Below are 15,821 nucleotides of genomic sequence, written 5' to 3' on the forward strand. Positions count from 1 at the left end.
ATCAAATATTCAATATCGCTACTCATCATAAGTACTTGGTACATTATCAGCGCAGCGGCAGCCGTTCAAACTAATATCACGTAATTTACGTCTCTGTGATGATTGGTTGATATCAGAAGGGAGGCTAGCCTCCCTTACGAGGTTTCTTTTCTCAACACTCCTCAGCACTGAAAGTGAACACTCGATGCTGATTGGCTAATTTTTTTTTACCAACGGGAGGCATGAGAGCTCAGCGCTCCCCCGGCCTCCCCCTCCCCTTCTCTATCACCTAGTGGTTGTAATTACATCAGCAGATTCGGCACATTCGTGATAGAAAAGCGGCGCTTTCACGTTACGGTATTACAGCTGTGAAATTACAAAAAATACACATTCTGAGACATGAACTGAAATGAATTGTGAATTTTATTAACATTAAATCGTCCTCCTCCCATTTTCACCTCAAAATTATGGGTAAGCTGTGCCTCCCCTGCCTCCCCCGACGAGCCGCCACTGGTGGACAGCTGAAATGAGAAAAGAACGCTGTTAACTTTCTTGAGTGCTGTGTACACCCCCCTCATAATGCACGTTTGCACCTTTTCATCTTATCTCTCTCCCACCGGTACAGAAGAATTGGCGAGGCTCATGTGAACATTTAACTGCTCTGCCAGATTCACACACTCTGTTCCTTTGTGTGAGTGTCATTGAGAGCACACTCCTGAGGCCTCAGCGCCGCCGCTAACTGAGAGCTCCATACAACCTGGAATGTGATGCATTAAAATAGAATGACATCACTGGCATTCCATTCCAATAAAGGAGAAAAATAGTCAAGAATGCACAGATTGACGAGAATTCACTCATACATTTTTCTCTGATGGATATGTTTGGAGATTTGATGCAATAGTCAGAAAGTTTTTGTGTGTTTGTTGTTTTTTTCATAAGAAAAAGCATGCAGTTTGAGAGCAGTTTAAGTGCATTGGAATTTCAGCTGCATATTTGTGACAGCTCCTCTGACCCATATAACTGAAAGGTTTGAAACGGGACAGATTGCACTGGAGAGACCCATGAGAGAATTTAGGAGAAAGGAATTCCTCTCTGTCCTCCTTGCTCTCTCTTTAGGAGGCATTTGTATTGAGTGGAAATAGCTAACACTGTTGTTTGTGGAAAATTCAGACTTTGAGTTCTACAAGCTTGTGTATAGAAAAGAAAAGAGGAGAGAAAATAAAAGATGAAGGAGGGAAGATAAAAGAAATGACATCATACCATTATATACTTTAGAGAGAACTTGTGCTCATTAGCTCTGACGTCATCTTTTAAACATTAACCATTAAATACACACCCAAAATGCACAAGATTTTAGGGCAAATCAAACTTTTTTTTTTTATTATTTAAATTTCCATTTAAAAGGAACAAATGAAATAGATTTTAAAGAAACAGTTCACCCCAAAATGTTCTCTCCCTCAGGCTATCTGAGATGTAGATGAGTTTGTTTATTCATTGGAACAGATTTGGAGAAATTTATGTCTAGAAAGCTGATAAAAAACATCACAATAATCCACATGTAATTCACATAACTCCAGTCCATCAGTTAATGTCTTGTGAAGTGAAAAACTAATAAATGAATCCATCATTAAGACATTTAACTTCAAACCATTGTTTCTGACTTAAATATGAGTCCTCTATTCATAATATTGCTTTCTCCAGTGATAAAGTCTGAATCAGGAGAGAAATATGCACATATCAAGCACCAACAGTTACAAATGAATAGGTTGGTGGATTTTGATGTGAGAGGACAACCGGATGGACTTTTACACTGGAGGAAGCGTTAATATGGATTACTAAACACAGTTTTTCACTTCACAAGACATTAACCGATGGACTGGAGTCGTGTGAATTACTTGTGGATTATTGTGATGTTTTTATCAGCTGTTTGGACTCTAATTCTGACGGCACCCATTCACTGCAGAGGATCCATTGATGAGCAAGTGATGTAATGCTTTCCGAGTTCCAATGAAGAAACAAACTCATCTACTTCTTGAATGGCCTGAGGGTCAGCACATTTTCAGCAAACTTTCGTTTCTGGGTAAACTATTCTTTAATTTTTTCTTAAATTATTCTTTGAATTATTCTGCGATTACACCATTAAACATATTTTGTGTAACGGCGCTGGGTCAGCAGTACAACAGTCACCGTCTAACAAGGCCATCGATTACAAATCTATATGCTCTGCCTCATTAGAATGTGCAACACTTTGCTTGTCATTATAATGCTGTTTAGAGCTGTATTTCACAATGCTTTGCCTCTAGTTTTTATACTGTAGTATTCCACTGTATTTGTATGCATGCATTATCACATTGCTTACCACTTGCAAAGCAAGTTTCCTCATCATGGTGTAAGACACTGTACATTGGAGAGTGGGTAAGATGTGTCAAAGCTTCCTATTAACTTTTTGTCACATGCATCATATTCAGCCCATCATATTCATTGTCTGTGACTGAAAAATGCACACGAGACAATTGGAAAGCAGTTATGTTAAAACTATTTTGCAAAAAGCAAAGAAAAATTTGTACATGGCAAATAAAATGGGGTTTAACTCAAAAGCAAACCTATGAAAGTCTAAAATACTGTATATATATAATATGAAGATGTTGTTGAATTGCAAAAGTATTAAACCATGTAAATTATTCGACTAAAAGTTAACCACAAATTATTAAGCACAACACAACATCTCTAAAATATAAAAAGTAAAATCTGCATTACATTTTTCTGAATATTAAAAATGTTTTCGGCTGGTTTATGCACATCTTGTGTGCAAGAACAATGTAGATAATTAAAATAAGTATTTGGAATAAAGTAGTATAATGTCTTCATTATAATTTCTTAATTGATTGTATAACTCATATGCTCATATGTTTATTTGAAAAGTAAATTGTTCATGTTTTCCCAAATGATTCAGCATTTATTTTTTTTGTGAAAAATCATATTTCCATAACCCTGTGTTATAGATGTTGTAACTTCAGGTAAAAGCAGACATGATGAAATGTAATTTGATGCATTTGTTTAACCGCTGTCTTGATTCTCCTTGGCTAGACAGTGTAAGTACAAAGTGGCCAGAACAATCATATTTTTGTGGTATCAAAGCCATCCTGTGTCTCCAGCGCTCTTTACCTCTTTCTTATTATTTTGACCATGTAAGTGTATCCTGGCGAATACCTATGTTTTCTAGTGCCTTGAATTCTTGCTCAGCTGTGGCTTTGCTGGATTTCCATAGATGCTGTTTGACATGCCTTTCATCTAACGTAATCAGCTTACAGTGATGCTAGAAGGAGGTCTTGAGTGTGGTTTGTACTCTCTTATGCTCTTTAGCTCGGTTGCCATCTTTTTTCCTGCATCCTCTCATCCCTGCTCATTTCCAGTTCACCGTTTCCCAGCATGTCCCTCTAGACGCGGAGCTCCACCAGCACTATATCTGCAGACTCTGCTTAGGTTTACTGTGTGTGTGGGGGAAGGTCAGAAGTGAAAGCTTGGCTTTGTCTAGAGAAGGATTGCTTTTTTGCACTTGCATTCTTATGAAGACAAATTTCAGTTTGAATTCCCAGCCTACAATGTGCAACCATTTATCTCCCTTATAGAGCAAAGGTGAGGTATGTTGTGTGGACATACACTCTTAAAAATAAAGGTACTTCACGATAGAAGAACCTTTTTGTCTAAATGGTTCCATAAAGAACCTTTAACATCTGAAGAACCTTTCTGTTCCTCAAAAGGTTCTTTGTGGCGAAAGAAGGTTCTTCAGATTATAAAAAGGTAAGAAAAAGATGGTTCTTTAAAGAACCTTTGACTGAATGGTTCTTTGTGGAACCAAAAATGGTTCTTCTATGGCATCACTGTAAAGAACCTTATGAAGCACCTTTATTTTTAAGAGTGTACAATGTTTTTTAAACATGATCTCCCAGTTGAAAATAATGACACATTAGTGATAACGGGTGGGATTAGTCATCATGGTGGCACATCCCCACAGCAGTTTATGTTTTTGATTAAATCTATTCACCATGCAAACCACTAAAACAAGCACTGTGTGCCTGTGAATGTGCACATTTTTCAGCGTGTGCGGCTGATTCAGGAGCTAATGTATGATCCTCTCAGGTTGTTTGCATTGCAAGATCAATGTGCTTTATGCAAATATATGTCATCTAGCATCCTGGGGACAGAGTTAATGATGTTTATAATCAATGGAGGTTTTCTCTGGCTGGTGACATTCACTCTGGCGGTATTGACTCAGAAAATAATGTTCAAAAACAAACAAACAGGCTCCTTCGGGGTTTCCTCTGCACATCGACAGGGGTTTGGGTCATCACACATCCATCTGTGAGTCTAATCAAGCCCACCCAGCTGCTGACTTAGTTATGAGAAAACAGCTCATTCTAATCAGCACAACTTATTGGTATACATAGAAAACAATGAACCCTTTAGCTAAATGAGCAGGGGCAATGAGTTGTAGACAATGGACTCTATAAATAGTTTCCTGGATGGGTTTTCTTGGTGCATTATCTTGAATTTTCCATGTTGGTGGCATTGAATCTTTGAAAGATATTCAGAGTTTTATTTGAAGCACTTAGTGGCAAGTCGACTAGATATTCCCTTATTAGATATTCATAAACTGCATTCAGTTTTCTGACTCATTTCTGTCAAAAAATCTGTCATTTTACTTGAAATTCTAATTACAAATTCTACACCGCTCATGAAGCGACTCTATTAGACTTATTTGAATTTGAATGAGTTCTTTTCCATTCCAGTTTATTGTTGTGGTGTCACAGATTTTATTCTCTCTCCAGCACATTAAAACACAATTTGGCTACTTCATGATGGCTGAAAGTCAAAAGACTAGCTGCAGAAAAAACCTGTACATGTACAATTTCCACAAACAAGATTTTTTCTGTCTTCTCTTGTGTTCACTGTAAACTTTTTCCTGCACTCTCGGTTTTTCTTTTCCGGTACAGCCATTATGTTTTACCGGTAGTATCTGCTCTGTATCTCTTTGTTTTCAGATTGTCTTCAGCGCTCCAACACAAACTCCCTTCCCTTCCTCGGTGCTTCTTTTCAGTTCAAACTCTTAGTGCTGTGCGGAAAGGAACCCGACAACCTCATGCTTTATTTTGTGTTGTTTCAGACAGGATTCTTACTGAGCAGGTTTTAAAAGCAAAGACAGTGAAAGCTGTCTTAAGATAAGTGGCATCATTGGAGGACTAACTGCGCCAATTTGGACAGCAAATTATCTGATTCCAGCAAATTCATCAGTGAACATCAGCCTTTTTAGTGTGCAGCTTTTTCAGTAATTAAAGATTCAACTTAGTAATATTGTGAAATATTATTGTTTAAAATATCTATTTTCATTATAAAATATTTTAAAATGTAGTTTATTACTGTGATGCAAAGCTGAGTTTTCAGACATTAGAAATCATACTGATATGCTGATTTGCTGTTCAAAAAACATTTCTAATCAATGATAAAAAATAGTTGCTTAATATTTTTGTGGAAGCCATTTTTTTCGTTTAATATTTTTTGTTTGTTTGTTTTTTTAGGAATCTTTGATGAATATAAAGGTCAAAAGAACTGCATTTATTTGTAACAGAAATCTTTTGTAACATTATAAATGTCTTTACTTTTACTTTTGATCATTTTAATGTGTAATTGCTGAACAAAAGTTGTAATTTTTTTCAACATTTTTTTTATGGTTTTGTATGTTAAAAATTATATTCGATTTAACAGGGCAATACATGTAATGGTACTGTAAAATACAAAGCATTTCTACAATAAAATAAAAATGATAAATCACATTGCACTTTCGGTCAAATAATGCAATACATGTACTTTTACAGAACATTATTGCTAAAATAGTTTTTGTATGCAAAAATATGAGTCACCTTAAATGTTATGATGGAAAAATAAGTCTTCTCAGATTCCTCTGTGTGATTATCTTTCATAAAGTTATAGTCACAGTTATTTCTATAGTTAGTTATATAAAAGTGACAAAAAAGTGATGTGACGTGGCCAAGTATGGTGACCCATACTCGTAATCGTAAACTCAAGCATTATGGGACAGCATCAAATTTAACCACAACAGAGCACAACAGAGCAGTGGGCAGCCATTTTTTTGCTGCGGCACCCGGGGAGGAGTTGGGGGTTCAGTGCCTTGCTCAAGGGCACCTCAAGTCGTGGTACTGAAGGTGGGAGAGAGCGCTGTACATTCACTCCCCCCACTTACAATCTTACAAACTTTTACACTGCATATATGAAGAGAAGTGTGATATTCAGTCATTTTTGTAGTGAGATGTGCAGGTAATGATTCTCTCTGCTTTGACAATGATCTCCATTATGAAGCTATAAGTCACACACTCTCTAAATCAGTTTGTGGAGTGAGAAAGTCCTAAAATGTTCTTTTTCATCTGAGTGAATGGACTGTAGACTGTCTGATGGGGGAAATGTCAAGGGGAGAAATAAAAAGCTGTCATCTACATTTTCCTCCTTCCATTGTGAAGTCAGTTAACCTGCAGCCCTGGGTTCAGTCTTCCCTCAATCTATCAGTCACTGCTCTCTGCATGCGCCCATTAATTCTTCCCCTGGAACTAATATTCCTCATCCTCCTGTTGCCATTCTCTCACCCTATTCATTCTGCAATTTTGTCCTTTCTCTGTTGAGAGTCTGCATTTGCCCTCTATACACTTGTAGCCAGCAGTGCACAATACTCTGCTCTTGGAAACCTAATTTATGAAAGTCAGTAGGCACAAAGTGTGATGAAAAACAGAGACGAAAACAGGTAGAGGAGGAATTAAAGGAAAGAGTAAAGCAAATGAAAGATTGAAACCATGTGAGACTCTTTCAGTGAGATGGGACATGAATCTGCTTTTATTGTAAGAGAAAATGGGCGACTGTTATTTTCAGTTACATTGACTATTATGAAAGAGAGGTGTTTTAAGGTGCTCTGTTCTTCCACAAGGTCCAGTAGAAACAAATGAGAACAGATAGCTGGATGACGGAGATGTGACAAACATATCTCAGCGGAATAGACAAGGACGGAAGAAGGACTTTTTTAGCGGCCTTGGATGTGGAAGCATTTTTCCTGTTCATTTTGTCCATATGTGACCATTTCCTAAAACCCTTCAGCATTCAAAGCTATGAACCAAACCACCCAAACCCATACAAAATTTGAGTAGGCATGAAAATGAAAAGGCATTCACCCTATCTATTTTCTAAATGCAAGTTCTCGATCTTATTGTGAACGATTCATCCATGCATGTTTAATTGTTTATTTACTTATTTATTTAGACCCCCTCAAATTACGTATAATAACTGTATCTTTAGGTAAACTGACAGTCTTCTCGCTGTTGACGTATGCAAATCTTCTTGAATCATTTATTCTGCTTAACCCACCCCTTTCTTTTTCTTCTTGCATTCATATCTGCCTTCATCCAATCAACAACCAGTGCACAGAATCAAGTCCCGCCCCATACATAAATATAATATACAGCATGTATTGCCCTATATCAAGAATACATACATTCTCTGGGTAGGTGAAGATATAAGCTTATTTTAACATATATCAAATCCCCATAGTTAAACTTGTATATGTAACATGTAAATTCTGTCATCATTTACTCACTCTCAAGTTGTTCCAAAACTGTATGAGTTTGTTTACTCTGCTGAACACAAAATACGTGATTTTGAAGAATGTTGGTTACCAAACAGTTGATGGTAGCCATTGACTTCCATACTATGGAAAAACGAATATGGAAGTCAATTGCTACCGAAAACGGTTCCTCACATGCTTCAAAATTTCTCCGTTTGTGTTCCACTGAGGAAGGAAAGCTCAACTGTCAGTGTGGAGTGACATGAGGGTGAGTGAATGATGACAGATGTATATTTCTCTTCAGTGTTATGTGGGTTGCTAGCTCAGCTAGCCTGCAAGAACTCACAGCTGTGGCCACCATTCCTGTTTCCATGGTAACAGTGAATTTTTGATTGGTGGATCTTGCTTCAGGAATTTGGGTGGTGTGTTACATTAGGAATTCGGCTATTAAAAGTGAAGTTTCTGTGAGTTACTGCTTCTGCAGAGGCATATACCATCACTTCATAAACCTCAGAACTCAGGAAGTCTTGAAAGGTGTATATGTTCTTGCTTTAAAAATTCTCTTTGGAAAACAGGAACCCTAGAAGTCACTAACTTATAATTCAACATTCATATTTTAGAGTTTAGATGTTTTAGCTTGTGTAGGACAAACATATTTTTTGTTATATGAATTCTATATGAAAATGGTTATATAAAGCCATTCAAAAGTGTGGGGTTCTTAATTTTTATTTTTTTTATTGTAAAAAAAATTACCTTTCTTAAACAATGATGAATTAAACTGATAAAAAGGCCAGTTCTTTTGAACTTTCTATTCATAAAAGAATCCTGTTTCACCATTTCCACACAAAAAAACCCCATCACAACTGTTTTCAACATTGATAGTAATAAAAAATGTTTATTGAGCAGCAAATCAGCATATTAGAAGGATTTTTGAAGGATAATGTGACTCTGGCTGCAGAAAAAAATCCATCACAGGAATAAATTACATTTTAAAAGATATTAAAACAGAACCCAACATTTTGAACCGTATGAGATGTATTGTATTTTAATATTTATACTTCAAAAATAAAAGGTTAAAAATGCAGAACCTTATAAGGGTGAATGAAGTGTGTAGCTGAAGACACTTCCTCTTAGGCATTGTTATTTAATTGGAGCTCTCTTCCCTCCCAAGATACTGGATCTTTTCCTTCTAGCTGTCCTCAACACATTCCATCTTTCTGGTCTCTTCCACTTTTCTATTATATCCTGAATATGCCTTCTCCTCACTTTCCTCATAGATGCATTTGAACAAGCATAGGATATACCCATACTAAACTTCTGGGCTGATCATCAACAGATTGTTGTGGCCTAAATCAGTCATTTTAATTAAAATAAATAATTAAAATGATTATTATAACTGCCTTGTGATGTGCTGATTATCTACACTCTTAGAAGAAAAGGTTCTATATAGAACCTTAAAAGGTTCTATCAGGCGCTTCATATATGGAACCCCTAAAAGGTTCCATATAGAACCCTTTTTAAGGGTTCAATCAAAAGAACCCTTTAGGGTTCTTTGTAGCCTGGAAAAAGGTTCTATATAGAACCCTTTAGGGGTTCCCATCATGGGATTATTCTTTGGATTTAATTTTTGTTTTATTTTAATTACATTTTAAGACTTAAACAGCCCATATAGCTACTTTATCACTAGAAAAACTGAAATAAGCATAACACATTAAGGTGTTGTGTGATCATTTAAGACACTTTTATTAGCGTTTACAATGACAAGCAATATAAAACACAGCAATTCATAGTGCAACAGTTACAGGGATTAACATAAATCCATTTTTCTTTATTTATTCATACTTTTTATTATTTTTACCTATCTAAAATAGCACTCTCCATTTTAGAAATACTGTTTTTTCAACCCCCTCCACCTTACTCACCCATCCAACATGTCAGTCACAAATATATGTTGAATCCACAAAAAAAAAAAATTGAATGTTAACTTGTAAATCTTAAAACTTACTTGAATTAGAGAGGAGTGTGGTGTTTTCATCTGAATGTAGATGACCAAAAAGTAATGCTGCACTCCATAGTCCAGACCTGCAGTGACAGTACAAAATATTTATTTATTTATTTATCAATCAATCATAAGAACCTGCATGATAATATGTGGAAAATAGAAGAAGAAGAATATATATCAGTAACTTCAGATTAGCTGATTGATGAGTTTCCCCAAAGTTGGTACTGTGAGGGAAAATAAATAATGTACCTTTTGTGTTATTGTTTTGCAGCAAGTTGGGCATGTTTCCTCTGACTTCCACTTTTCAGCACTCTGATAAGGTGGTGGTAAAACTTTAAAAGTGCTCTCTGAAATAGATGAACATCTACAACAACCAAATACAGTGTGTTTAGAATAATATACAATTAACGTTACTTCAGCAAAACAAATAATTACATTTTACTATACTGCAAACACCAAATACTCAGTTATCCACAGAAAAACATGTTAACATCTCCATCAGCTTCTCTCTTTGTTCTTCTTGGTTTGAATTCATGTTTATAACGGCTGTCTGACGGTGATTTGACCGAAACTTTGTTTAATCTTTTCCTATACATATAGGTCCAATACAATCTACAGGGCAAACAAATATTAGGATATAACATGAACTCTCGCCAGCATTATTGATCAATTCACAACAGTTTTATCAAGATACTTTAGGGATTCATGTTAAAAATGACAAACCTCCCGGCGGAGAATTGTGCAGGCCTGGACAACGCGATAAACCACGTTTCTTCTTTTTAGCTTCTTGAAATAAACGTGTAACGTTAGGCTAACTAAAAATGACAAGGGTTTAGGTAAAAGTAATTGAAATAAGCTGCAATTAATTAATTTTCTCACTTACCAATGTAATCGTCGTTCTCCCGAGCGCTGAGCGCAGTCAGCGCACCGTAACCGTTGAAGTTTAATCAGCGGCGCTCGCGCACTTATTAGTGATCACTCTCACGAGAGGTATGGGTTAGCTATAGTGAATTGGACCCAGTTGAACGGAAGGTCACATTGCTATATGGTCATGATTCGTGAGTCAGACACAACCGCACATTCCTCGACTCTTCTGCACCAGGAATGTTTGCTCTCTGTCTTTCCCCTATTCCTCTCTCCTTGGCAATCACAGCGGCCCCTCGACCTGCCAGAACAGCCCTCTGGATAAACTACAGCAACACTGTTCAGATGTGCTTTAAGGGAAAACTCTTTTCCCACTCAACTACTGATCTGTAACCACTATTTTAACCACAACTCTGACACTTGAGGTTGATTGCATTTATACTGCAAAAACATTCTTTAAATCAATATTTTGTCTTTCTTTGTTTTCTAGTAAAAATACCTAAACATTCCTAAAAATTTATTTTTAAAATACATTTTAAAAGGACTGTTTCCTTTTTAAATTTGTAAAGTTAATTTTTTCTAAATTGTTAAAAAATTAATTATTGACATAAATCTAATACAGTTTGGTGAGGTTTAGACTTAAAAAAGTAATGGGTTTTTTTGGTCTTTCATGCTCACCAAGGCTGCATTTATTTGATCAAAAATACAGTAAAAACATGAATATGGTGAAATATTATTACTATTTAAAATAGCGCTTGTTTATTTGAATATATTTCAAAATATAATTTAATACTGTGATTCAAAGCTGAACATCATTACTCAAGTCTTCTGTTTTAATGCATCCTTGCGCGATAAAAACATTATTTTATTTTGAAAAAAAAAATAAAAATCTTATCTTGTCTTATCTAACACCAATTTGCTTTTACACCATTTTAGATATTTATTTGTTTATATGTATTATATACAAAAATAATGGATTTTTTTTGTGCAATATGATTATATGATTATATTTGAACAAGCATTTTAAAACATGAATACTATCAATAAAGGAAACCGCTTTCAGAAAGACAGAGATATCATAAGATGGATAACAACCATCTGAGACAATGTAACAGCATCATACTTGCAATGAAATTTTGGAGGTCATAGTTCAGCTACAGGCGTCTTGTAACCCATCTCTTATTGACTCTCTCCTACAGTCAATTTTATGGCTCTTTTCAAGCCCTCCTGCCTGGTTGTCATGGAAACATATCTGCTTTATGATTTGATTTAGCTAAAGCATGCCATAACGTTCATTCGTTTAAATGTCAGCATGGCTTCCCTGTAGAGAAGGAGATTCATTTATGCATGAGGCTTGGTTTTGTTCTCTCTCCTTTAATGTACCTCTGTTACCGCTGGTCCGCAATAGTATCTACCTCTATTGTCGGGACAAAACTCTCTCAAATGAATATCCCATAAACTTTTAATATGGCAGCACTGTGTCTGAAAGTCCTCTGATGACCTCAAACGGAGCAGATTGTGATTAGAAAAGATTGTTGATGTGTTTTAGACTGCCAATGGCCGTATTCCTTTAAAACAGTTGAACAGTTGACACTGCCCTCGGGTAGAAAATCTCCCCCTGGAAAGTTTGCTTACATCGTATGACTCATGTGGAAGGGTGGGGGTGGGGGGGGGGTTGTGTGTGTGTGTGTGTGTGTGTGTTGGAGTTAGTCAGGGTGGAACCAGCAATCACAGTTCATGGGAAAGGAAAGAACAGGCAAGATTTCAGATGTGACGACACCCTTCTTGAACACACACACACACACACACACACACAGACTGCATTTGATTATAGTTGGATGCTAGGGAGGTTTTAGAAAGCAGGAGTATTTCAGGAAACTCCTAAACCGTTACTCCAGGCACAACTTGGCAGCACGTGATTGGCTAGCTCTCTATTCACATGACTTTGCTGTGCTGTGGAGACGGGGGTCCTGTAGCAGGGAACACAAAGAAAAAAAGGCAGAGAAAAAGGAAAGACAAGGGAATTTGTCAGATGTGAGGCAGATTCAATGACCTTGCACATAAATCAAACATTTCAGAGGTGTGACCGAAGAGAAAGTTCAGTAGGACAGAAGAGTGTAAAAAGAAAAGAACAATGTAATAACCCCAAAGATGTCTAATCTAGTCATGAACTGTCTATTTTAAACATGCACTTGAACACTTTCCGTGGCGTTTATACAGGACGCGTTGTTCCATTTTGTTGGGTTTTAAGATGCTGTATCAAGTTTTAGAAACATGTTGAAATCTGTTATCCATTTCATTGTGTTCAGTCTTGTTAGTTTTAAACAAAAGAGCGTGTCCTGTGTGAACAGCCCATTAATCGTGCTGTAATCAACCAACCTGATATCAGAGCTCCATCTGCTGGTAGAAGAGTGTAAATCACTTTTGATAGACCTTTGTCTTCAATAATGCATATAGACTACCGTTTAAAGATTTTTCAAAATGTTTTTGTTCACCAAGACTGATTATTAATAAATAAAATATATAGTAAAATTGTAATATTGTGAAATATTATTACAATGTAAAATAACTGTTTTATATTTTATTTTAAAATGTAATTTATTGCTGTGATGCAAAGCTGAATTTTCAGCATCATTACTCCAGTCTTCAGTGTCACATGATCCTTCAGAAATCATAATAATATATTGATTTGCTGATCAAGAAACTCGTAAATATTTTCATCAATGTTGAAAATAGCTAATATGTTTGTTGGGAAACCGTGATACATTTTTCAGGATTCTTTGATGAATTAAAAGTACAGCAATTATTTGAAATAGAAATATTTTGTAACATTATAAATGTCTTTACTGTCACTTTTGATCTTAAATTATTTCTTTCTAAATAAATAAATAAATACTGACTTAAAACTTTTGAATAGTTGTGGACATCGATATCCTGTTTTTTGCCATTTTATCACCTGCTGTTGTCAACTAATTTAATTATTCATTTAGTTTTTTTTTTATTATGTTATTTTTATATTAACACTCCTAGTTTAGTCCAACTGTTCGTCTGTTGGCGTGTTAAACATCATGTTTATGTTCAGATTTTAATGAATTCTATTTATGTTCTTATTTATATTTAATAAGAAATTAAATAGCAGTTTAAATAGCAATAAAGCTAGCTTTTATTTAGCAGATACTTAATATTAATGATCTTATGTATTTGTTTAAAAGGTACATAAATCAGTTATAAATGGTTCAAAAAGACAAGAACAAAGCATGAATCAATCGGTCTGTCCAATGTACTACAAAGTTTTATTTCACATATATATATAAATTTTCATTTTTTTTTACTTTTACTTTTGTTAGGTATTATCTATTTATCTATTTGTTAGACTGCTTTGTTAGAGAAGTTGCTGTTCCAAATCTGTAGTTGTCCTAGTTTTCAAGGAGAACCGCTAGTTGTCTGGGAAACTGGTGGCAGGAGGCTCTCAGGAGTGTTTGGAGTGGAGAGAGTTCGACCATTTTTAGAGATAGTTATCAATCTTCTGTCCCTAGACACCGAGGAAACACTGTATGTGTGTGTGAGAGAGAAAGAGCAAGTAAAAGTGTGTTTGCCTATGTTTGTGGTAAAAGTGAATTTGTGGTCCTGTACCAGCGCTAGTTTCTGTTTCGAGAGGTTTTTAGTTTAGTGACTGCCCTGGTTTCATGAGCGATTATAATACATATATCAAACCACAAAACATCCTTTACAAACTGTCTGTTGTGAGAAGTGAACTTTATGTATGCCAGCTATAGAGATTCATGTTTGTTTATGATTTCACGTTTTAAAATATTAAAGTTTGCCACCACCCTCTGGTGGTGAGGGTCAGTATGTGCACAAACTTATTTTATTTCTGCCCAGTATCTAATTAGAGTTTGCAGCTGTGTGTCAGTTTGTGTTTTATTTATGGTGTTTATTTCTGTGTGTTTTCAGCAGGAGGCTCAGAGCAAATCAAAGGTGTGTGCTAATGTGTTCTGTGGTGCTGGGAGAGAGTGTGCCGTGAATGAGAAAGGAGAGCCCAGCTGTCTGTGCATTGAGGTAAGGCCTCTTTTCAAAGAAATTCATGAAATCTTAAAAATGCAGGCTTCTGACTAGTGAACTTCCTTGACTTTTATTCCTTTGGATGACTGGATGAGGAATTTTAAACGTTTTAGAGAGACTGCAGTCATTGCACTTACAAAAAAGCAATTTCTAGCTGATGAAATATGTAAAGCTGAGTAAATCTAGAAAAAAAGTATATTGATGATAGAAATTTGCATGACTTAAGTAAGTTCTGTGACGTGAGTATATATATATTATTATTATTTTATTTTTATTTTTTCCCCAAGACTGTAGAAACACTGAATACCCTTGTGAAAAAAATTACACTTTAGCATACTTTTAAAAACAGATATTCTTACTGTGGAAGTAATATAATTTAAAAAGTTATACTTAAGTGCAAACTGAATATAATGTTTAAAGGGGTCATATGACGTTGCTAAAAAGAACATTATGTTGTGTATTTGGTGTAATGCAATGTGTTTATGAGTGATTCTATAATTGCAGGTACATTTGGTGTCCGAAGTCATCATTTTTTTTCTGCTTTTTTCAAATGGTTATATTCTGAATTATTTTAATACTGTGTTACTCATTGTTATGAATTACAAGATGTTACAGTCCATAAACAATATCATATTTTTTGCAAAAAGTGTCTTAAATAGCTGAAAATCAGGATTTCTTGTTGTCCGAATTAGTCAGTGCATTTTTTCCATCATGTATCATTGTGTAATCAAAATATTTTATTGTACTTTTCTTTTTGTAATATTTCATTCATTTTATTTATAAAAGCCCTAAAGAGTCATTTACCTAATTCTACAACATTATTATTATTTTTTTAATAACTTTTTTCTTATAAAAAATATTTCAACAACATTTCTTTTTTTAACTGGATATTGTATATGATACATTTTCAGATGAAAAATATTTGCTCCAAGGGGACGGTTCTGTGAAGACATAGGTATTGTTTTATTTTTAAGGTATGCATAGGTGAAATATTATCTCAGTATCAAGTGATGGAATGTAAGGACTGTTTGTCTAATGAAACAAGAAGGATTTTTCCTGTTATGATTTATTGTTATTTCTACACATTGGCTAATTTGTCCATAACAGAGTCGACAAACAATACCATAAAGACATCTGTTTTTTTTTTCATTAAAAGTCAAACAACAAGTGCTACTCTACACTGCTCAAAACTCGCTGTTTGAATCATCAGTGGCAAATTCTTTAAATTTATAAAAAACGTACTTACAGGCTGTGAGTCAGAAGCGCCAGACTGTCCTTGCAAAGTTGGAACTG

At 35.3% G+C, this 15,821-nt stretch overlaps 1 protein-coding gene and 1 long non-coding RNA gene across 2 annotated transcripts in view; one reads left to right on the plus strand and one right to left on the minus strand.

Moving 5' to 3' along the window:
- The window catches only part of LOC107688672 (follistatin-related protein 1-like), a 42,261-nt gene that overhangs the window by 10,410 nt on the left and 16,030 nt on the right, over window positions 1-15,821 (plus strand). The window contains exon 3 of the mRNA XM_016486393.1: window positions 14,421-14,525. Within this exon, the coding sequence (XP_016341879.1) occupies window positions 14,421-14,525 (105 nt within the window). The remainder of the gene's footprint in view (window positions 1-14,420; window positions 14,526-15,821) is intronic.
- Window positions 9,634-10,353, minus strand: LOC107688664 (uncharacterized). Its single transcript, XR_001634256.1, has 4 exons — window positions 10,326-10,353; window positions 10,078-10,214; window positions 9,852-9,966; window positions 9,634-9,682 (listed from the first exon to the last, which is right to left on the minus strand). It is a non-coding gene; the product is annotated as an uncharacterized LOC107688664 (long non-coding RNA).

Source organism: Sinocyclocheilus anshuiensis, unplaced genomic scaffold (genome assembly GCF_001515605.1).
Source record: "Sinocyclocheilus anshuiensis isolate Anshui unplaced genomic scaffold, SAMN03320099.WGS_v1.1 scaffold834, whole genome shotgun sequence".
NCBI lineage: Eukaryota > Metazoa > Chordata > Actinopteri > Cypriniformes > Cyprinidae > Sinocyclocheilus > Sinocyclocheilus anshuiensis.